The 21,668-nt window shown below is 38.6% G+C and overlaps 2 protein-coding genes across 5 annotated transcripts in view; one reads left to right on the top strand and one right to left on the bottom strand.

The window, feature by feature from the left end:
• Positions 1 to 4,656, top strand: part of LOC140923287 (uncharacterized) — a 44,133-nt gene extending 39,477 nt beyond the window's left edge. The window contains exon 10 of one of the 2 annotated variants that reach the window (XM_073373380.1): positions 3,487 to 4,656. In XM_073373380.1, coding sequence (XP_073229481.1) covers positions 3,487 to 3,852 — 366 coding nt within the window. In that variant the 3' untranslated portion in view covers positions 3,853 to 4,656. The remainder of the gene's footprint in view (positions 1 to 3,486) is intronic. The other variant, XM_073373382.1, reaches the window with a different exon arrangement.
• On the bottom strand, positions 1,689 to 21,181 carry LOC140923286 (heat shock 70 kDa protein 12A-like). Of its 3 annotated transcripts, XM_073373378.1 has the most exons (7): positions 21,077 to 21,122; positions 19,660 to 19,979; positions 16,947 to 17,171; positions 16,473 to 16,650; positions 15,594 to 16,125; positions 5,158 to 5,578; positions 1,689 to 3,529 (listed from the first exon to the last, which is right to left on the bottom strand). In XM_073373378.1, the coding sequence occupies exons 1-7, from the start codon at positions 21,093 to 21,095 to the stop codon at positions 3,500 to 3,502; spliced, it is 1,725 nt and encodes a 574-aa protein (XP_073229479.1). In that variant the 5' UTR covers positions 21,096 to 21,122; the 3' UTR covers positions 1,689 to 3,499. The 3 variants fall into 3 exon arrangements, with proteins under 3 accessions (XP_073229479.1, XP_073229480.1, XP_073229478.1); XM_073373379.1 differs by lacking the exon at positions 1,689 to 3,529 and having other exon boundaries at positions 4,813 to 5,578; positions 19,660 to 19,878; positions 21,077 to 21,181; XM_073373377.1 differs by lacking the exon at positions 1,689 to 3,529 and having other exon boundaries at positions 4,813 to 5,578.
• Between the last annotated feature and the right edge of the window lie 487 nt (positions 21,182 to 21,668).

The raw sequence follows: 21,668 nt of genomic DNA, 5'->3' as shown, positions 1-21,668 counted from the left end.
ACATCTCCTGGATGTCGTCATCTATGGTTTTCACTGTGTCATTCGCTTCCTTTCCCAGGCAAGATCGTAGAATGTAGCAAGCGCTTTCTTTATTCACCGTAGGCATGACTTGTTTCTGAAAGTCCTGCTTGAATTGAGGATATTGTCTTATTGTTCCGTCAAAAAATGGCATCTTGACTTTCTCCAAGCGAAGAGGGGAGCTTTGTTTAGTTTTCTTTTCGTCCTCTATCGTAGCAGTAAAAGTTTCAATTCTTTCAATTGTTTCGTTATAGCGCGTTTGAATTTTTCGAATCCATTCGATTTCATTTTCGGCAGATGTTCCATTCGATATCTCGAGCATTTTGGCGTGCGCGCTCTTGCAGTCTTTCAGTGCGAGTCCTATATCCTTTTCAGTTTTGGGCAAAGCCATCATTGTGTTTTTGCTCTCCACATCTGATTCAATTATGTTTTTAACATGTTCAATTAAAGATTCAAAGATTGCTTCCGTGGATTTTTTCTTCGTAATTGTCTGTTGAACAATCCTTTGAAACTCTTCCTCTCTTAGTGTAATTATATGTTGGCGGTTCAATTCTTCTTGTTCCTTCAGTTCAAGAGCTTTTCTTTCATTGTCATACTTAATATATACCGTCGATGCTTCGTTGTATTCTTCTTGTAATTCTTCAATCCATTTTTCATTTGCTGTAATTTCTTCCTCGTTGAGGTACATTAGGTAAATATCGTGCTTACCTTCAACAGTAGACCAAGCATCGGTAAGCTCGTCAAATTTTCTTTTCAAAATCTCAGTACCTTTTTTCTCGGCTATTGCTTTGAAGAATTCATTCTTTTTTCGTGTAAATCTTGTTTTTGCGCTTCTGCGTATCTTTAGGGCGTCTTCTGCCATCTTCGTCCTATGATTTCGCATGTACTGCTAGCTGCGAGTCGCCAAGGTTTCAAATACTGCACATGGTTTATTTCGTCCAAAATGTGCAGAAATACAGAAGATATAAAGAATTCGAAATCTACGTAGAGATATTAACAGGAACTACAATCAGTCAAGAAATGTTAGAACAAACCGTAAATAAGAATAATATTCACGTACCCGTTGGTGTCTCTCAAGTTTCGCAACTAGTAGTAATGATCTTACTAATCAACGATTGTTACGTCATGTCATTAGTCGTGATTATATCACGCATGAATTTCGCGAAACAATGTGAATGGGGTTAACCGACTAGCGACAAAGGGCGAAAAATATTAATGACTACCGACAAAACGAGAAAAAAATACCGACTACCGACATGGACCAAGATTATCGATATTTGTTTTCAGAAAAAAGTCCATTTCAAGCCGTTATTAATAAGAAGAACCTCTTTAAATTTATGACCCATCAGGTGGTCCAACGGAACGAATTTCCTCTTTTATTGATACAGTTACATTGCTACAACCAATATCAAAATCACAGAAGTCACACCTTCAAGACACTACCGACTTTATACATTTTATTGAAAAGATAAAGGTCAAAAAACCGAACGTAGTTGAACGTTTTGTTTCGGTTGGAGAAGTGCTTAGATTAATCCACAAAGAAAATTCTTTCCAGTGTAATGGAAAGCACTATCAGTACAAACTCACGGTACCGCGATAAGCACAAAGACAGCAGTTTCCTTTCCCAACACTTTCATAACATTTATTGAAACGCAAAGTTTAACCAAAGCCTTCTTTAAACCAACTTTTTGAAAACGCTACATAAATGAAATTTTTTTGCCAGACATCGTAGTTTTGTTCGAATAAGTAAGCTTACATCACCCTACTACGAAATTCACGGTCGAAATATCTGACACTGGGAGACAATCTTTTTAGACACGGTTGTATACCAAGACACAACATTCAACGAAAAAGCTCTCCTTGATGTAAAGATGCATTTTTAAACGGAAACCTTCCAGTATATACATTTTCACCTCGTGTCACCCACCAAGTGTTAAAATGGATTTGTCAAAGGAGAAGCCTTGAGAATCCTACGAAGAAACTCCTCTGAAAGTTTGAGGAAGTATTTCAGATTTCAAAAAATGCTTGATGGACAGAGGCCACACAATTTTGAAAGCAAAATTGCTATCAGAAGTAAAACTCACAGAAAGGAGGGCCGCTCTCCTGATACAAAAAAAAAAAAAAAAAAGAAAAAAAGAAAAAAAAAAACAAGGAAGAAAGATAAATATTGCCTTTCGTGACACATTACCAGCCCTTAGTGTCCACTATATAAGAAGCTTTAATGAAAAAGTGGAATCTTATGCAAGCCAGCCACTACTTTGCCAAATTTTTAAAGAACCACCAATTATTTCCTTGAGAAAGGAAAAAAATTACGGCAAAGGGCATGCTTGTTATAGCCAACATATTTTAATATTTTGGCTATAAGATGTGCAGCCTGTCACCCGGCCCCTTGCAGTTTTTCACTAAAAATAATTTAAGTATACAAAAAGGCTAGAGTGGGTGTTTTCCTCTGTGTCTATTAATTAATTACTCTTTACTGTACCCTGTAGTCAATAGGGAAGTCCAGTTCGCGTTTGCAATAAAAGCTTTAGTGATTTTAACAGCACTAAATTGGCAAACAAAGGTTAACTAAACGATCATGTTGCCGGCCGGGAACAAACAAAATGAAGTTTAAGTGCAATAAAAAATAATGTATTCTTACAAGTTTTACTCTTTTTTTTAGGGATCAAAGTCTTGAAACTGGGTGAAATACATAACAAATATTAATCAAGCGTTTAACTGACCATCAGTTATCAAGCGTTTTTACATACCGTATTTATTGAGATTTACCGACAACTGACAAAGATCGAAACTTTTAACCGACTACCGACAAAGTAACTGAATTTTAAACGACAACTGACAAGTGGATCCCCTACCTCCCCCGTTCAGACCCTCTTACGAGATAGGACGTCATAAGCATCAGGTGGTCAGCCTTTTTTGAGTGAAAATGAATGTTTTTTTAACCTCCTTCAACAATAGAAATAAAGCTTGTGGATAAAATGATCCGAAGTACTTATCTTATGTGTTATTTTACATGTTAAGCACTAAAAAACTACTAATTCTCGCGGTTTTTTACCTGATTTCTAATTTAGTAAAATCCAAGATGGCGGCCAAGATGGCAACCATGTTTGGTGACGTCACAGTCCTCCAGCAGCGCCACCACCCATAAAATATACCTCATCTTAATTGTTAAGAAGATCAAAGGCTTTCCACTGAAGGCAAAATCGTTTCGAGATACTCTAACATATCAAAACCTCTCGGGAGGGTTCCATCAACTCCAGCTTGTACCACGATGGGGGTATGACTTGCGACGTCCAAGGGTTAAACTGCTGCATAAAATTTCAATTAAACACTCGATATGTTCATGTATATTCTCAGGTCGTTTCTTCTAGAGGATCAAAAAGTCACATCTGAATTGCGTTGCCCAAGGTACTATCCTCTTGAATGCATTCAATCAATTTAAAGTAAAATATCTTCTTGCTCCTGCAGGACGTAAAAGCCATCATCCAACAAAAATGGGACTCGTGGAGATCTAAGGATAAAGCGGTTACGATAAACTACTATATATTATATACCTTCCGTTATGGCCAAGTTTTGGATGATCCTAAAGTCGTTTGGTACATCAGGGAATGTATCAAGATTGTGTGGCGCATGATAACCCAGGTTCCAGCTATGAAAATTGAGTACCAATCAACTCAGCTAAGATACTTCCATACACAAAAGGGCTGTTACAGAGGGATGCCCTCCACAGGTGGAGACCCCAAGGAAGAGATTGCGTACTATCTGTGGCCTGCACTTTTTGATGGTGGGAATAGGTTGGTCCGTAAAGCAGAGGTGCTCTGCAAGACCGCTTAAAACTTCATTGGAGAGAAATGTACTGTGTTAACTTCCTAGGTTTTCGAGTGTAGAACTGAGTAATATTGACACCAATGCCACTCATTGTTAGTGATCTTTGTATGCTTCGTTATCATTGCGCTAGGCCAAAGCTTATAGGCTTGATACAATACAGGGCACGACTAATGCCTCTTTTTCATTTTGCAAAAATACCTCTCTTTTAATAGTGATTCGTGTTCTGTTTTAATTAACTACTTTGTTTTACCTACATGACCTAGAGGCACCCGCTAGATATAAAATTTCTTGGATACTGGAAAAACGCAGCTGTGTAAAAGAATAGCTTAACCCTCTAACGGGATAAATTTCATAATACGCTGATATATAAATTAAAAAGAGAAAAAAATGTGCCTACTAGCTACAAATATAATATCTGCTCGAAACAACTTAAAATTTATCGTAATAAAATAATGAAACATAAAGATTTATTATTTGTTGGCTACGCCAGTGAGGTGAAAGAATACAAACCTATGCTTTCACTGCTTTATATTTCTAAGGTGTTCAAGGAAGGTAAGTAAACTTGATTCATGAACGAAATATTATTGTTCACGCTTAGACATACATGTATAATTAAACACATAAGAATGTAAACGTTTATTCATTAGCCAAAAGAGCAAATAATGTAGCCATAGAAAGACAATAAACGTTTGCAAATCGGATATTCTAGTTCCGATTCCATTTTGTTGTGTAATCTACTCAAGTATGTATTGGTTTCTGTTTTTGTTGCAATAAAATCCTGATATACTTAAATGCGCCTAACTGGTCCACATATATACATGTAAATTCAAACATTTATAAAATCTTTCATTCACAACAGTCAGTTATATTTTAAATGTGGTGGTCCAAAAATACTTGGCGATATGTTTTGCCTTCTCGGAGGCAGCCTTCTTATTTGATACCCAGATCTCTTTGCTGTGCACAAGTTGGTGGTCTTGTGCACTTTTTATCTGGATCAAATCGAGGTATTCGACCGTTTATTAAGATAATTTAGAAACGGGACTGCCTGATAAAACTGATGATTTCAAAACGAAGCTAAATGGGACCAACTCAAAATTTTAATATGATATGAGATCCCGCTAATTCCTCAGGAAAAGGCTCATGTAATCTGACTCTTGAGAGTAACAACTCTTTCTTGGTATTCAGGATATCTTTAAAGGTTTATTTTGGGTAATTATTATGGAAAAAGTCTAGCGTGGTTTGCGCTCTGTTCCCACTAGTAACATCGCGCGCTATCGCCGTTATTTCTGTCCCCCCAAAGAACATGCTGACCTCCAATTCTCTGTCCAATCCTCTCCAAGTCTCAGGAGACAGAAGCACGACACTTCCAATCCTACTAACTCCTTCCTCTGTCACCATAAGGGTGTTAGGGTTGCTTGAGGCGTAAAATGAGTATTTGATTTTCTTTTCATTTGGATACAGTGGTCGATACATTGCTCGTATTCTCTGCCCAAGTTGAACTACTTCGTTTTCTTTTACAAAGCAGTTAAAGACATCGCTGCACATCTCTTTTCCATTGGCTATGAACTTACTTTCTTCGGGATGAACGCCTTTGACAAAATCCCTACAGCAGTCAACGCCATAGGTCTTGCTTACCACTCTCTGGGTTATTTTGGTCGGCCTTTTGCCAAAGATTACTGCTCCCTGGACAACAGCTATGCCAGCATCATTAGGAATAACCACACGACACCTCCTGAAAATAATCCTATTATTAATAACCAAACATTCTTAACTAACACAATTCCAGTTAACAAGCGTCTATTGAGGTTACAAGAATATAATGCGTGGTAGGTCTCAAATTTCGAAAGAATTGATCACAAGTGCAGCAAGGGTCACAATTGCATTAAGGGTCGAACGGTAGTAAATAAATAAGTTACAGTTATTACAGTGTCGTGTTTACTCAGTGTGCAAAGAGCTTATGTCAATTTCTAAGTCATTGCAGACTCGTCTTTCAACTCGCCTGTTAAAATCACATAGAGTTCTAATAAATGTTCTCTTAGAGACACTAGAAGAGATAATGATTTTTTTTCCATAACTCGAAAGTTACTTTGTCTTATCTCTCAGGTGCATAAAATTTGGGTGGGTATTTTGTTGAATTTCTTGAATTTTCTTTTAATAGCTCTTCTGATCAATATTTATGCCAATCTATCGACTCCTTTGCCTATCGTCACCTGTTCTGCCATGTTATATACCCGAATTTTCCTGTGTTTAATGTCCTGGTCTTTGATATTCTCTTACTTTTGCTTTCCATAATATATAGATTTAGCCAGGGCTAAAAGCGAAGCTCCCGTTAATAAATTCATAATTTAAATCAAACAATAAACTTGTAATCCACAGATCAGGGCACATTCATTTGACTTTTGAGGCAAAGGCTAAGTGGTTTTAGAGAAAAATAACTTGACAGTCCAAGAGTGAAACAAATTTTACATCGAGTTATTAAATAGTCTTATTTGTACACCCAAAAATATCAATCATGTTCGATCACAGTAAATTAGGCCTGGAAAACAAATAGACCTATTCGTGTATTGTATTTGCGTTAGCTGTTGCATCATAAAGTGGCATTCACCAGTCTCTCCAACATTGTTCCGTTAGAGAGACTATGGAGAATTGGACAACCCCGAAATATAAACACGCGCCACGATAGTCCTTGGTGGCAGCTAATTTACAAGTTGCATTCCTCTGTCTAAAAGAGAGGCCAAAATAAAAAATCAGGCCGGATTTTTTGTATTCGACAAGCTTAGGTTACTAGTAAATCTTGGCGACGAATCTGGTGGCGTGTAAAGCAGCCTTTTAAACATAGTTTTTCTCATCACGTCTCAGGTAAACAGTACTATGAGGCCCTTTTCTATCATACAGACCTCGGACAGAATTTGTTCTTTTTTGCCCTATTTAAACCTATAATTCTGCAGTTTTTCACAATTTTGCAAGAGAATTTGCACTCATTCAATATCCACGACGATCAAAGCACGCGCTTCCTTTGCACAACAAATTATAGCATTGAATTATAAAACGTTTTCATGAAGAGAACTCTATAATGCCGGGACTTTTCGGTTAGAAAAATCTGGTCCTATGTGATATGCAGGGTAATAATTATGGGCTTTTAATGAAAACGATAAAAAAAAATCACTTTTCGGTGAGCCGGACGGGTTCTCACTTTTCACAGGCACCAAATTTGCAGTGCGATTAATAGAGTTACCATTTACGCTTCAACATGATCTAGAAATTGTTATGTTTAAGTTTTATTTCCCTTTATTTATTAAACTGTGTATGGTGTTGTTATCTGTAATCTTTAAAAGCGAGTGATATTTTCGTGCGGCGTTTTGAGTATTCCTGCATGCGATGTTTACGTTCGACTGGAAACGACCGGTGCAGCGATAAAAATTGCGAGAGGGACTACTAACAATCGATGAAATAAATATAATTCGGTGAAACATGTACAGAGACAATAATTTTCATTCACGAAGAGAAGTATTGAGAGTAAAGTGTCTCTGAAAATCATGAGTCAGGTAAGTATAAGCTTATTTATGTTTTAAGCGGGCTTCCCGGTGTTTGCTCTTTTTCAAGATGAACTCGAGGCAAGAAAATCGCTCAGAGCTTTCTGTTTACAGTCAAAATCATAACTAAATAATCTTCGGAACCTTTTCTTTGAATTTGCGATCAAAAAATGTCTAAAGGCTTTTTAAACCTGATACTATTGTAGGTTATGCACCTACCCTCTGTTTAATGCTGGCGATACCCAAATCTTTGCCTCTGGTACAGTGACGGAGTTGTTCTTGCTAATAATATTTAAATTCTATTCTAGAAAACCCTTGTGACTGGCTCACAGTTAGGGGCCTTCGACATACCTTATTACAAGAAATTTTCGTGCAATTAAAGTGATTCAAAATATAAGATTTTCGCAAAATCGCTAAATAAAAGTGTCGCGAAATATGCCCACATCAAAATCGCGAAATAAACACGTCGCGAAAATTTCACGTAATAAGGTATTCACTTTTACCCCGGTTAACGTCAGCTGGACTTGTGGTGGCGGGGGGAGGGGGGGCGGCGGGAGGGGTAGGGGATAAGGCAGTGGACGTTAGGGGGCCAGGCGGTGTGCGTCACCAGATTCGATCAATTAGAATGCGTCATTTGTAGAGTGATTTTCGCACTTGGAAAGAGCCGTTTTCAGAAGTATATGTATAGGTAATAGCATGATTTTTAGTGATATTTGGCATAAATACCACGAGTGATATTTCGAAATTGTTATACGTAATTTCACGAGCCGTTAGGCGAGTGAAATTTGAGACAATTTTGAAATATCACTAGTGGTATTTATCACAAATATCACGTACAAATCATACTATTATTTGTTTATACTACTACCCACAAAAGGTTTGTAATTTTCACACGTAGGTATTTCAAATTAAGCTGAAATACCACTGCTCTAAGCCAATCAAATTGCAGTAATTTTTTATGTAGTAGCCTATAAGTGGTAAAATTTTCGCTTCATTCCAAGCTTGTGCAGGTAATTTCGATACTATTCCGCCATAGAAAGTTGTTGGAACACTTTATCGTGATAGCAGTTGCGTTAGTTTTAAACATTTTGCTTTCTTGAGCGTTTGTGACAAGTTTGAATTGCTCGGTCATGTCCAAGCCGCCATGATGATTTGAGTGTTATTTTCGCCGTTCTTCTTGGATTCACTGCTGGTTACTGTTAGCTGTTTTATCGGATTATTTCGGTCAACTTGTTACTTCAACCTTTTTCTTTGTAAATTTTGGGGTCTACCCGGGTCTACCCCTGTTAGTTTCCCCGTTATGAGGCGTTGAAAGTGTCTTGGAATGAAGAGATTTTCTCAGCCAAGGACCACAAATCCCGGGAAACGGGCTGAGAAACTTGCCGAAGCGAAAGCCGACGTGAAGCGAGTAACGCAAAATCCAGGAAGAGTATGTTTCATTTTAAACCAGAAAAGGTAAATAAGTTTGAATATTGTGATAACCTTTGGAAACAAAACATTTTCATAACCCAGTGGGGAAACTGAAAGCGTGTATTTAAAATGATTTGCATGCAGTGTGTGCTATGTGTATGCAAATCCTCATGTAAATTTACACGACGGACTAAATCTCAACCAAAACACAAAACCATTATCGAAGATCTAGACAACATCATACAAGATTTTAAAACTGTGAGGTTAGGTTTATAACAAAATCGATATACTCCGCTCACTTCATTGAACGTACAGACAAGATTTTGGTTTATTTCTGCAGCCGTAGCTTCGGTGAAATTCCAGGCATTTTGTGCTGTAGCTGTTCCGGCGCCTACTTTTGGTCTGTTTTTCCCTTGTCTACAGAAGATTTATTTGCTTATAAGGATTACAAACAGTAATTTTTTGCAAAATAATATAAAATTTTCAACGAGAGAAAAAAAACAACAATAACAAAGGAGGCAATTTTTGTTGGAAGAAAACTTTGTAGCGGCAGTGACAAAATGAGCAATGCTAGCGGCCACCAATGCAAGGCGAAAATGAGCAGCAGTGAAAAAAGAAGTGAACGAGAACACGTACGCCGACATTTCCTCCCAAAAACGTGCAACAAAGAATGTACAAAAAAAGTGTGCTGCACGTGCAAAGTTGCTTTTTTGCTAATTAGACCTATTGATGTTTTTCACCGTTCTCCGGCGTTGCCTTCGACGCTTAGCATTCACCATTCTATATATTTTGTTTGAACAAACTTTAAATATTATCGAGAACTTCTCTTTTAGCCCTGGCTAAATCTATTTAGTATATACTAAAACAGAGGATAGTGTTTTTCGCGCGCTCTGATTGGCTACTCAATCAGTGAATATCCTGTACTACACTAATTCACCTCCAGTTCCTCCGAGCGAGCGACGCCAAGCTCGCGTAAGTTGCGAGCAAAGTGCCTTCCCGGTTTGCTGCTGTAACAAACAAAGAAAGTTCACAACTAATCAAGCAAGCTGTCCCCGAAATATACGAAGAAGGTGACGAAGTTCGGTTAAGAAGTTTAAACAGGTAAAGCTTTGTCTTTTTGACTTGAATTTATCTATAAACCGGTGAAAAAGTTCTTTTGTTTACAAATGCAAATTAAGCTTAAGCCTTGCATTACCTTATTTACTTGACTTTTTCATAAATAATCTTGAAACTAAATTTCATAATTTTTTCATATAATGATTTAAAATACAAACAGAATTTTCAACTCCTTTTAAAAACAATTCTCTGCAAGAGCTGAACAAATGCCTTCAAAAGTTTTATTTGTTGGCAAGAAAAAGCGACGACCGCGGCCGTTCGGTCATTGCGCGCCAAAGTTGTAATCGTTGGCAACAGTAAATGAGTTAAAAGTCATCATTTTTTTTGCTCAATTGTACTAAAACAATTATTCACCCCAGTGTCGGTGGGGTGGACATTTACTTCGTCGCTTCGCGGCCTCGGCAAATATCCACACCACTAGCTACCTCCACTTCTGTGAATAATTGTTATATATTGCAACCATAATCTTAGGAATCTTGAAACTGATCTAGCACTTCAAAGGCCAAGACATTAAATTACCTCAAACATAGTTTTAAGTAAAGTGATGCAATGCTCTGGAACAATCTTTCTTACGAGGCAAAAACAACACAATCCATTTCCTAATTTAAAAGCCAACTGGCTCATTTGCCTTCTGTTGGATCGCTCTGATTCCTTACTTTATGTTAATATTTTAAAACTTACATCAACTATTCTCAAAGAATGCCGCGACACATCCGGGACCTTCTTACGGTCTAGAGCGCCAGATTTGAAAAACTTCCTTCTGACAAAGGAGCCAAAATGCAAAGAAACCTAGGGGAGATGGCGAAACAAGGTGGCTTTTTCAGAAGAGATGTCGAATCTTTTAAGACCATCATCACTTCCCTTGGACTTGGATAACTACTATCGAATCGGGTTCTAAGATTCGTTGTTTTCGCCGTTTTCATTATGGGAAAAACACTTTATTGATATTCAGAATAGATTTTCTCTTTTAACCCTTGGACGTACAAGGAGGGGGAAGGGAGGTGATTGCCACCCCCTAAGGTTTTTCTGATTATTTTTCTTAGACGATGAAACATCAGCACCTGAAGTTTTCTTTAGGCGTTCGTTTATCTCCTCGCGCGCATTTTGAGTTAAGTGTAGTGATGGTCAGTTACTATGGTTACGAGATATGACGTCATAAGTAGCAGGTGATCAAGCCATTTTTGAGTGAACTGCATGCTTTTTCAACTTATTTCAGGAATAAAAGTAAAGCTTGTGGGTAACATGATACAAAGTAATTATTTATGTGTTATTTTACATGTTAACCCTCGGACGTACAAGCAAATTCATACCCCCCCCTCCCCCGTGCTACAAGGGGGAGAGGGGAGGGTGGATGAAACCCTTTCCTGAGTTTTCGATATGTTGCAGTATTTTGAAACGATTTTACCGTTAGCGGAAAGCTAGACTGCAAAACAGTCCGTATTTTTGCGTATTCAAGTACGCGCGAGCAGTCAAACAAAAGGTCTGGAATGAGGCTGAAAAACAGAGAGCGAGTTTTTTTTCTCTCGCCTCACACGCGTGTGAGGCTCGCGCGCTTCGCGCGCGTAAGACTCTTACGCCACGCTTTACCGATTTCGTTACTGATTTTGAGAAAAAAACCGACTGTTTTGCAGTCTAGCGGAAAGCCTTTGATCTCCTTAACACGATGAGGTATATTTTATGGGTGGTGGCGCTGGGAGAGGCCTGTGACGTCACCAACAATGGTCGCCATCTTGGATTTTACCAAGAATTGGAAATCAGGTTAAAACCGCGAGAAATGGTAATTTTTTGTGCTTTACATGAAAAATAACATATAAATAAACACGTTGCACGATTTTAGCGACAAGATTTACTTTTATTGTTGAAAGAAGTTGACAAAACGTGTAATTTCACCCAAAATTGACTTGACCACCTGCTATTTATGTCGTCATATCTCGTAAAGGACCATCACTAAACTCGTCTCAAAATCTGCGCAAGGGATGAACGGACAGCCACTGAAAACGACACGTGCCGATGTTTTATCCTCTAGGAAAAACACTCAAAAAAACCTTATGGGGGGCGAGGGTTAAGCGCAAACAATATGTATTCTCACTGTTATTACCTGACCATGTTTGGTGAAGTCACAGGCCTCCAGCAGCGCCACAATCCATAAAATATACCTCATGTTTTCGAGAAGATCAAAAGCTTTCCACTGAATGGAAAATCGTTTCGAAATATTGCAACAAATAAAAAAAACTCGGAGGGGGGGGGGGGGGGGGGGTTCCATCAACCCCCCTTGTACCACGGTGGGGATTTGACTTTCCGTGTACGTGCGAGGGTTAAACATGACTCGCTAAAAGGCTCACCCTGATGGAAAAGTTCTAACCCAAGTAGTGGCGAAAGTCGGGATTTAATATGATGCTTGGAAGTATTATCGAAACGCTATATTTTCTAGAAGATGTTAGGTAAACGTACTACACTACACGTCTTCCAAACGTAAACAATGGAACACGCATGGTTGATTGACTTTGATCCCACAAGTACCTATTTATACAAAACTCCACTTATCCTACAGTGTTCAAGATTTTGCGTTCAACAGCCGTGGCAATCGAAACACTTTAGTTCACTCAACACTTAACTCAACTTTTTAAGTCTGTTATAGATGGTTTTCACAGTGACGTCATCAAACTGTTAAGTCAAAACAGCGAGGTTTTACGAATTCTTATTTAGACTAGGTTGAAGATAAACAAAAAATAAATCTTTGATCAAGTTTCCATTCCCGTAGCATGTTTCATTTCGAAAATACAGCAATACGAACTTCCGAGTTCTCACAGTGCGTGACACCAAAACAGGAATGCTGTCTCGTTGAAAAAAGTCTCTCCTCTTGATTTTCAATAGTATAACCATTTCAAGTATTACAAGATATGTTTATGCGCACGTAGGCCGGTTCTCGAGTGAAAAGAAAGAGCTTTTATAGCAAAAGTGAACTCCAGATGTTTTGTTGATTTCCGGCGGCCATATTGGTGGACCAAAACGGTACACCAATATGGCGTCTCCATACAAAGCTCTTCAAGGGTGCGAGAAATGTTTCGGCAAATAACTCAGAAACTGTGGGCCACAAAGACCTGAGGCTTGGACAAATTGTTTATATATTAGTCTTTTGTAACATGTCATTTTCTCGGCTTCTTCCACTGGACGGTTTCCAATTTATTTTTTTGTTGCGTGACAGTGAAAACGATCTATACAAGTTACGTTTACTCCAGTACCTGTAAAATACATTTCTGCATGAATACACACGCATTCATTCAGCAGTTCTTTATTCTCTGAAATTTTGTAACATTTTGCATTCCAATAGTGAACACCATATTGCTTCCATTTTTTCCATTTTTATTGTGTTTGCCAACGTGGAAATCAGCTGTTGTTGTCTTTGGCGTGAGTCGCTGGTGTAGTTGAAAAAATGCTGTTGTTGTTGGAGGTGGTAGTAGTACCCATCGAGAGTTGGTTACGAGTATCTCGAAATCAGAGACAAAAAAACTCTCAAAGTCGCTGCATTCCTGTTATTGTGCAATATTTTAAAGACCACATCGTGGCTCGAATTCGGCTCTAGCCTGTTGAATTCCCTGACGGATCGAGCATTCTATGCGACGCCTTCTTAAGGGGCGGGGAGGGGGGGGGGGGGGGGTGGGTTGGATGCCACTCCCCCTAATGTTTTCTGAGTTTTATCTTAGAGGATAAAACATCAGCACCTGATGTTTTCAGTAGCTGTTCGTTCATCCCTCGCGCGCACTTTGAGTCAAGTTCAGTGATGGTCAGTTTCTATGGTTGCGAGATATGACGTCATAAGTATGAGGTGATCAAGCCATTTTTAAGTGAAAGTACATGTTTTTTCAACTTGTTTCAACAATAAAAGTAAGTCTTGTGGCTAAAATCATGCAAAGTGCTTATTTATGAGGTATTTTTCATCTTAAGCACAAAAATCGCTATTTCTCGCGGTTTTAACCTTATTTCTAATTCCTGGAAAAGTCCAAGATTGCGGCCAAGATAGCGACCATTGTTGGTGACGTCACAGGCCCCAGCAGCGCCACCTACCATAAGAAATACCTCATCTTAAAGAAAAGATCAAAGACTTTCCACTGCAGGTAAAACTGTTTCGAAATACTGCAACATACTAAAACCTCTGGGGGTCTGGGGCAGGGGGATTCTTCCACCCACCTAGTACCACGGTGGGGTATAAATTTGCGTGTACGTCCGAGGGTTAACACTGCCTTAACATTACATTCTTAATTCCCATTATAATCCTAACCATCACCGCATTTGTGACCTACAACGGTATTTCTCATCAGAAGTGCTTTGGCCATGCACACATTGTTGGTGACCAACTTTTTGTAAAAATATAATCTAACGCTGCACCTACCTTTACAGCTTCGCTTAACTGCCATTTTATAAACTTTATAACTGCACGGTTGCTATGCAATCAATTTACATTGCAGAAAATACATAATTTTTGCAAAAAGCTTTGACCTTAAGATATTATACTTAGTTGCCTCGGTTACAACATATCACCCAGCAGTACAAGATCTTAAAAAGGCATTGATGGCAAACTGGAGTCTAATAGAAAATCGGCCTCTGCTGAAAACAATTTTTAAAAGACCTCCGATCATATCTTACAAAAGAGGCAAGTCTCTAAAACGCATGCTTGAAAGAGCAAAAATGTAACTTGAAGGCAGTTGATAATGCGGCGTAACCAATAATACCACAATGGGAGTCCGTGCAGGTCTGCCTTTGACTTTCTTTCAATGTCAGACTATCGTACACTTCTAAACTGCACTACACTTCTTTTAAAAAAAAAAAGAACTAAGTAAAGAATGAAAAACTGGGTTCATGACTAGGGGACCAGTGTGAAAATATTCTGACTTTGTATTTAGACTATTCACTACTTCCACACCTCTGAGAAGTGTGGAACTAAGTTAAGAACTGTAGAAACTCTGGATTTTATGGTCAGGGCTGGACATGGCTCATCTCCTGCCCCAAAGCGTTCCTTTTTTTCTGAGGCCAATGCACAAGCTTAGTATTGAATGGACAAACAGGGGCGATCCCCTTTTCTACGGGTAGGCTCTTCCTTCTTGCTATTTGTTTGTGTTTTGCGAGAACTAATTTTTGCGATTAGAACAGATTGGTTTTTTCTTGCTGGGAAATAATTTTTGCGATTTTCAGAAAGTACTCAGTCCCCTGCTTGATAATATTTTCGTTTTGTTAAGTACGTGCAACACAAATATATATTTTCAAACGGTACTACGGTATGCGTACCCTATGTAAAACCAGTATTTTATTGTATACCGCTTAGTTTGTTTCTGAACGTAACAGATAAGTTTTAGTTGAACAGACACGATTTCTTAGTAATGTATTTTTGTCTAGCGAATTTAAGTTAGAGAATATTTACTCTGGAGTAAATTTTTGCAGGAAAAATGTTTGCGGGTTATTTTTATTTGCCGGAACTTATTTGTGCGGATCGCTGGAAAAATCGCAAAAATTAGAGCCCGCAAAAATTTCGTACCACACGGTAATCCCAAAAAAAGGAAAAACTTGCAGGTGCTCTTAAATTTAACTCTATTATATCATAATGGTCACAATTATCATTTCGCGTTGCTTAATTAAGCTCGAGCCCGAAAAAAATTTCTCCCTTTAAACAAAGAAGCGTTGCTATATCCCTACCTTGAAAATTGCGTTTTTATGTCTTCCTGGAGGATACTAGATTCTGCAAATCCTCCTACAAGGAGCATCATGTTGACTTTGGAAAGCTCTGATAAATTGAGAAGACCATTCAGATGCTCTTTCATGGTTTCAAGGACGGGTTCAAACAGTTTCAGCATAGCACTGGGACTCAAACACAGATATTCATCGTTGAGTATTTTTACTTCTCCTGATTTGAAGCGCTTCAAAGAAGAGGAACGAAAATCGTTGATGGAAGAAATGAAGCTAGCTGGAAGACGAATCCTTGTTTCTTTTCTATCCAGAGCTCGTGTCCCTCTTTTCTTCACCTCAAAATCATTCATTAACTTTAGCCAATCACCCGGAAACTGTACGCGATAATCACGTAACTTGGGAGCACCAAAAACCTCATCCAGGAGAATTTGAAACTGCCAATTCACTTTCATCCCACCATAAGGTCCACCAGTTACTTTGTAAATTTCTTTTAAGGCACCGTTACCCTGCCTTTCATGTACTGTAACGTCAAAAGTGCCACCTACAAAGAAAAAGTAGTTCGGTTGTGCTTGTTGTAAGTTGTTGTTGTTGTTTTTCTTTTAGCTTAAAAGCCGTTCGTCGCATCTCAACAGCTGAAGCCCCTTTTTGTGCTACGCTGCCTGAGCTTTGTTTACTCAGAGAAACGACACAATGATGCAATGGGTCTTTCATCAAACTTTAAATGCAATGCTACATGAAGGAACATAGTATAGTTTCCCAGATTATATTTTCACTTTATGTAGTCAAAATGGCGGTAAGATTGAACTTTTCTCAATTTGATCGGAGATGCATCTTAAATTTCAGTACCACTGTGTTCAAGTGACAGCCATTGATATACGACTCACTTACCACCAATATCGACGACCATATACTGCAAAAGAGGGAAACTTAGCGGCTTTTCCACAGATTCAATTTCCTCTTTTGATGCTGGGTCATGCAGTTTCCTCTCCATGCACAAAACAGCTGCGGCCTCAGGCTCTAAGGCAATCAACAACTGTTCTGGATTGTTAGGTGAGCCAATCCCAGCCTGTTAAAAGAAATCGAAAAGATAGAGATGTGTTAATAGCATGCCATGTACAGCCCAAAGAGATTCTTAATAGCAAAGATATTTCAATAAACTGTTACGATTGTTTTGTTTGTTTGTTCTTTTCGTTCTTTTTCTTTTCATGTGTACTTAAAAAAAAAAAGAAGTAATTTCAAAAATCATTATAAAAAAACAAAGCATATCAAACAAACATAAACAAAAACAAACAATGCCTAATTTATTCACTGCAGTACTCCAATATTTCAGTCTTTTAGGAGATTGGTACGGTATTTTCTTACCTCATAAGCTGCTTTTCTCATGAACTGCTTTGCTTTTGGATTCCAAATGGCAGGAACAGTTAAAACCCACTGAACATCTTCGACTTTAAAGCTATCATCTTCAGTCTTTTGTCGAATGACGTGGACAGCTTTGTCCTTAAGAAATTTGATGGAATGTGCAAACACCGTTATGGCCTGCAGGCCCTTTCCATTAGCAGCCTCTATCTCGGTATCTAGGTCAAGACTCTGTAAACGGAAAATGATGAGTTTAGCCCAATCGCAGGTGCTATAGGGGGTGGCATGCAGGGTAAGTACAAAACTTGCCTTAAGGTTTAATTGAATATTTACATCGTGTTAGCATCGTCATTACCATTACCATATATTTTTTTTTTTTAAATAAGAAATAGAGATCGTTAAGAAAAAGACGACATGTTATTACCTTAAGTTGTCTATTTTCGTACTCATAAGAGAAAAATACTGCATTTAGGGATTGCTTCAAGAGCGTGTAAGTGTTCCAAAAGAAGACATTTGACTCCTGAGAAGAGGGTCTCTCTCAAAATATTGCTGATTTGGTTGAGGTCGTATAGAAGAAGGAAAGTGTATCAGAGAGGGTTAACCTACTAAAAGAAAGAGCTTAACGATACTGACATCTCTGTTTGAAGTCACCGAATCGCACGCAGGAGCCTCGTCAAAGGTGTTTGCAATTTGGTGGCAGTATGTTTTCAGGCATGGTTAGTACAAATTGGCACTTGCTTCTAATATATCTGCTATTGCAGCTACTTCGCCGCATTTTTTTCATTGGAAAGACCTGTAAGTATGCAGGATGGCTACCACTTTATCTGGCTGAAATACGAAGCTACTGGAGTCACAACACTCAAACTGAGTGTAGCAAGAATTTATTGCTGAAAATCACTCCATTAGCGGCAGTGATCAGGCATTTTCTCGCGTCATGTCTCAGCTGACACAACCCTGGAGCAATCTACGTAGCCGCCTCGAAGTCAAAAGGGTGGGAGTGTTGGCATATCTCAAAGTCCAAGATCGCTAGAAATATTGTTTCTAACTATTCACCTAAGAGACTCATAATTCTGAAAAAGATGCGTAACAACACAAGGAAGCTACATAGAAGAGAGTGAAGCGTTATTAAGAAGACGTCAGGAAGCTAGTTGACTGTTTTATCCTTGTCTGTTTTATTGAGTAACCCTTTCGTCCTAGAAATGGAGTCTCTTGTTAACTTTGCTACTGGCGTATTACTGACTTCAAATGTTGCAGAGGGCCTTGTTAGCAGTAATGAAAAAGGTCGAGAACAGACGAAAAAATTTGAACACTAATACTGTAAATCTTTAGGATCCTGTTCCAAACTTGAAGGTAAATACATTTACTTATTTTAATTAGTGCCATGTCCGAGAAAATGTTAAGGCTACAGGTGACAAGGTTATTATAGTATAATATATAGACCACTTTGGGCGATCACGTATTGCTGCTAACACCCAACCAATCAATTTGAAGGAAGCTTTGGGCCATGAGTTGTCCCCAATTTCATGCGCACTCGCACACCAAGATGGCAGTTTTTGAAAAAACTCATAAGAGTATTCTATTAACCACAACTGAGAAAGAGGTCAACGTCGTTAAACATTAAGTTAGTTACCATTTTTTAGCGATTTTTTTAACAAAGAAATCGGAGGTAAATGGTGATTCAGGCTCATTAAAAGCGTAGGGTTCCTTTAAAGCTGAGTCATGACGGGAAAAGTACTTCCTCTGTGCCAGCGCACAGCACCCAGACAAGATGTCAGCCACACTTTCTGAACTGGGGCCTTATTGCACAATATGCAGCTGCCCGTTTCGCCCTCCAAACTTGTGTGGGTCTTCTAATTGACATATAACCTGGTTGCTAAGAGTTGCTTGTACAATTCAGAAACACCCGCGATTCTGTGTTTGGCAGGGCTTCCACTCTGTCAGCCACCAGGGGCATTCATTCGCGTTCAGCGTCTCATACTGTAACCTAGTTTTAACTAGACTTGCTATCGCTCTTTCAATAACAAGGGATACCTAAGAAAGGGCTTGAAAACCAAACCGAAACTCCTCCAGTAACGTGAATGGCTAAAATGTTAACTTGATGACAAATATAATGTTTTTTGAGTATTGTTCTTGGCAGCTCTTTCATGGCAGAAGTGCTGCACAGTGTACTCATAACAGAAACCTGTCTAACGACTTTTACAGTAGCTATAGAGTTTTAAAATAACGCAAAATGTTTGTAACCTCTAATTAGTGGCATTGTCTTTTCTTCCAAAATGCTGTACAGCAGTCATTTGTTTACTCTTTTTCCGAGAAGCGGTCGATAGTACTTTGTGTCATTTTTTCCTTTATGGTAACGTCGCTTTATCCTTTATGTTATACAAGTCTGGATTTTTGACGAAGTACTCAAATGTCTGCTATAGCAAGAGAAAAAAACAAGTGAAATGCTGCGCTTGGGGGCAGGAAAGTGTCCGCCGATTTCCGTAATAGTGAGAGTCCGTAATAGCGGGAGTTTGTTTTAGTCATTTTTTTATGCGTTTCCCGGGTGTCCGTAATAGCGAGGTGTCCGCAAGGCGAGAGTCGACTGTAAATACATGTGACGCTTTCTACATGAGTCACAACTTTCAGTTATAAACCCTTTATATCCGTTTTTACGCCAAAGGGATGTACAAAGGTATTTCTAAACATTCCATTCCCTCGTTGTCGAAATAATAATACCTACCTCACTTTTGTGTAAACACATCTTGAAATTTTGGAAGAACCAGTATTCTTTTTCCTCTAATAAGCTACTCAAATTTGCATACTTCTCAACTGCTTTATATCCAAACGAGTGAAAAGAAAGGTCTGGCTTCAGCAGCAAGCAGGTCGGTGTCTTACTTGTTCGATAACCCAGCTCATTTTCCCAGTCGCTGTTCATAAAAATGGCGTCTTCCCCTTCCTCCTTGTTAAAAGAAAATGCGAATCCACTGTAAGTCGTACCAAAGTCTATAGCTACGGTTGCAAGGAAGGTTTTCTCGAAGTGCAATATAGACTCGGGGAGATCTGTTAAAACAAAGTAAAGCAGTATTTCCCTCTACATGCTTTTTTTCTACTGGAAAATGGACAAGCTATATGTTTACTGTTTAAGGCCGGTTTGACAAGTCGAAAATGTTACAGCTTCTGAATGATCTTACTATACGGGGGAAATTTGCTTCGACCTAGTAACCAATTAGAAGCACTACTCAGATCTAGGTAGTAGTACGTCATCTGTATGGAATTTCTGCGCTCGACCCCTAGACGTCATTTGGTATACATGAACCAAGAGAGAATGATCTCACTCTCTCTTGCATGTACTTAATCATACGACTTCGAGTTCAATTTGGAATTTATTTGCCCTAGCATGTTTTGCAAAAAGTATAATAAAAAATGGGCTCATGCAACTCTAGCTTCTTCAAAAACACGCGGGTAGAAATAAATTCCAAATTGACCAAGAAAAGTCGTATGATTACTTCAAATACACAACCACACACTGAGGGTTTCCGGGTCTTAACCCTTGGACGTACACGCAAAGTTATTCCCCCACAGTGGTACAAGACGGAGAAGGTAGTGGAACCCTTGAGTTTTTGATATGTTGCAGTACTTCGAAAAAATTTGACCTTCTTTGGAAAACCTCTGATCCCCCAGACAAGATGGTATATTTTATGAGCAGAGGCGCTGCTGAAGACCTATGACTTCACCAAACATGGACGGCATCTTGGCCGCCATCTTGGATTTTACTCAGAATTACTAATCGGGTAAGAGCCTTCACTGACTCGAAAAACCGATGGGTTGAGAAACGGATACTCGAATTAACCTGAGTGTAAACATTTAGACAATTAAGTATATTCCTCCAGGTCGAAATGTTAGAATATTAACCTTAATTCACTGCTCATTTTCTAAGTGGCAAAATGCAAATTTCTTGCGGCATACGTTTCGGTTATAATGCATGATAGCACGATTCTTATGCAGCTGGATCCCTTAATCCCTAATTACGGCGCACATTTATGATCATGATGAATTGATCCAACGTAACTGTTTCAGAAGCTGCAATGCATTCAAACGTAATGAAATCAGACTTTCAACAAAACTATGTACGTGAATACTTGCCCCAAAAGGGTTACCTGCAACTGGCGAAGTCATGTTGACTTGACTTTACCTAGAAAAGGTGCCTCAACGCTGTTTAGCAGGGCGGTGTTTTGGCAGCTGTGCTCTCATCTTCCAACTTCTGTGACAAAAGGGAAATTTCCCAGAATTATGCCTGTGACCAACTAAGTGTCAAGTAAGCGTGAAACCATGTTTGTTAACGCGAATAAATAAGTGTACTTGAATTAGTTCTATTGTTTATGATCTTTTAAAAGCAGGAATATTGAGACATTAAACACCACACTATTTGCTCATTCTAATAACTATGTGCACAATAGCAAAATATAGGCTAAACATGACGGTCGCTTGGATCGAGTATGCATGACAACTTCCGGTTTTCCTTGAAATAGGGATGTAGTATTGCGGAAGTCGAATTTCTAGGAATATTATTGATCACGATTGCGAACAGCTTAACTTTTTGTTGCTGTTGTAGTTGCTTGTTTTTTGTTTGTTTTGTGCGAGTGTAAGGTTACTTTTTTAATGTAACTCATTTATTTAATATTTTTTTACAGCTCAACATGCGAATGGTCATTTCAAGGATTTACGTCACTAAGGGACTTGTCAGAAATT

The sequence above is a fragment of the Porites lutea genome, chromosome 13 (assembly GCF_958299795.1).
Source record: "Porites lutea chromosome 13, jaPorLute2.1, whole genome shotgun sequence".
NCBI classification, from domain to species: Eukaryota; Metazoa; Cnidaria; class Anthozoa; order Scleractinia; family Poritidae; genus Porites; species Porites lutea.
The sequence above is the reverse complement of the archived record's forward strand: the minus strand, read 5'-3'. Positions and strand labels throughout refer to the sequence as shown.

What these genes read in the sequence shown, in the direction of transcription:
- LOC140923286 (XM_073373377.1), bottom strand. An exon ending in TGAGAAAAGCAGCTTATGAG is followed by an intron (nt 16,651 to 16,946) that starts GTAAGAAAATAC and finishes TTCTTTTAACAG; the next exon opens with GCTGGGATTGGCTCACCTAA. An exon ending in ATAAAAACGCAATTTTCAAG is followed by an intron (nt 5,579 to 15,593) that starts GTAGGGATATAG and finishes GATTATTTTCAG; the next exon opens with GAGGTGTCGTGTGGTTATTC.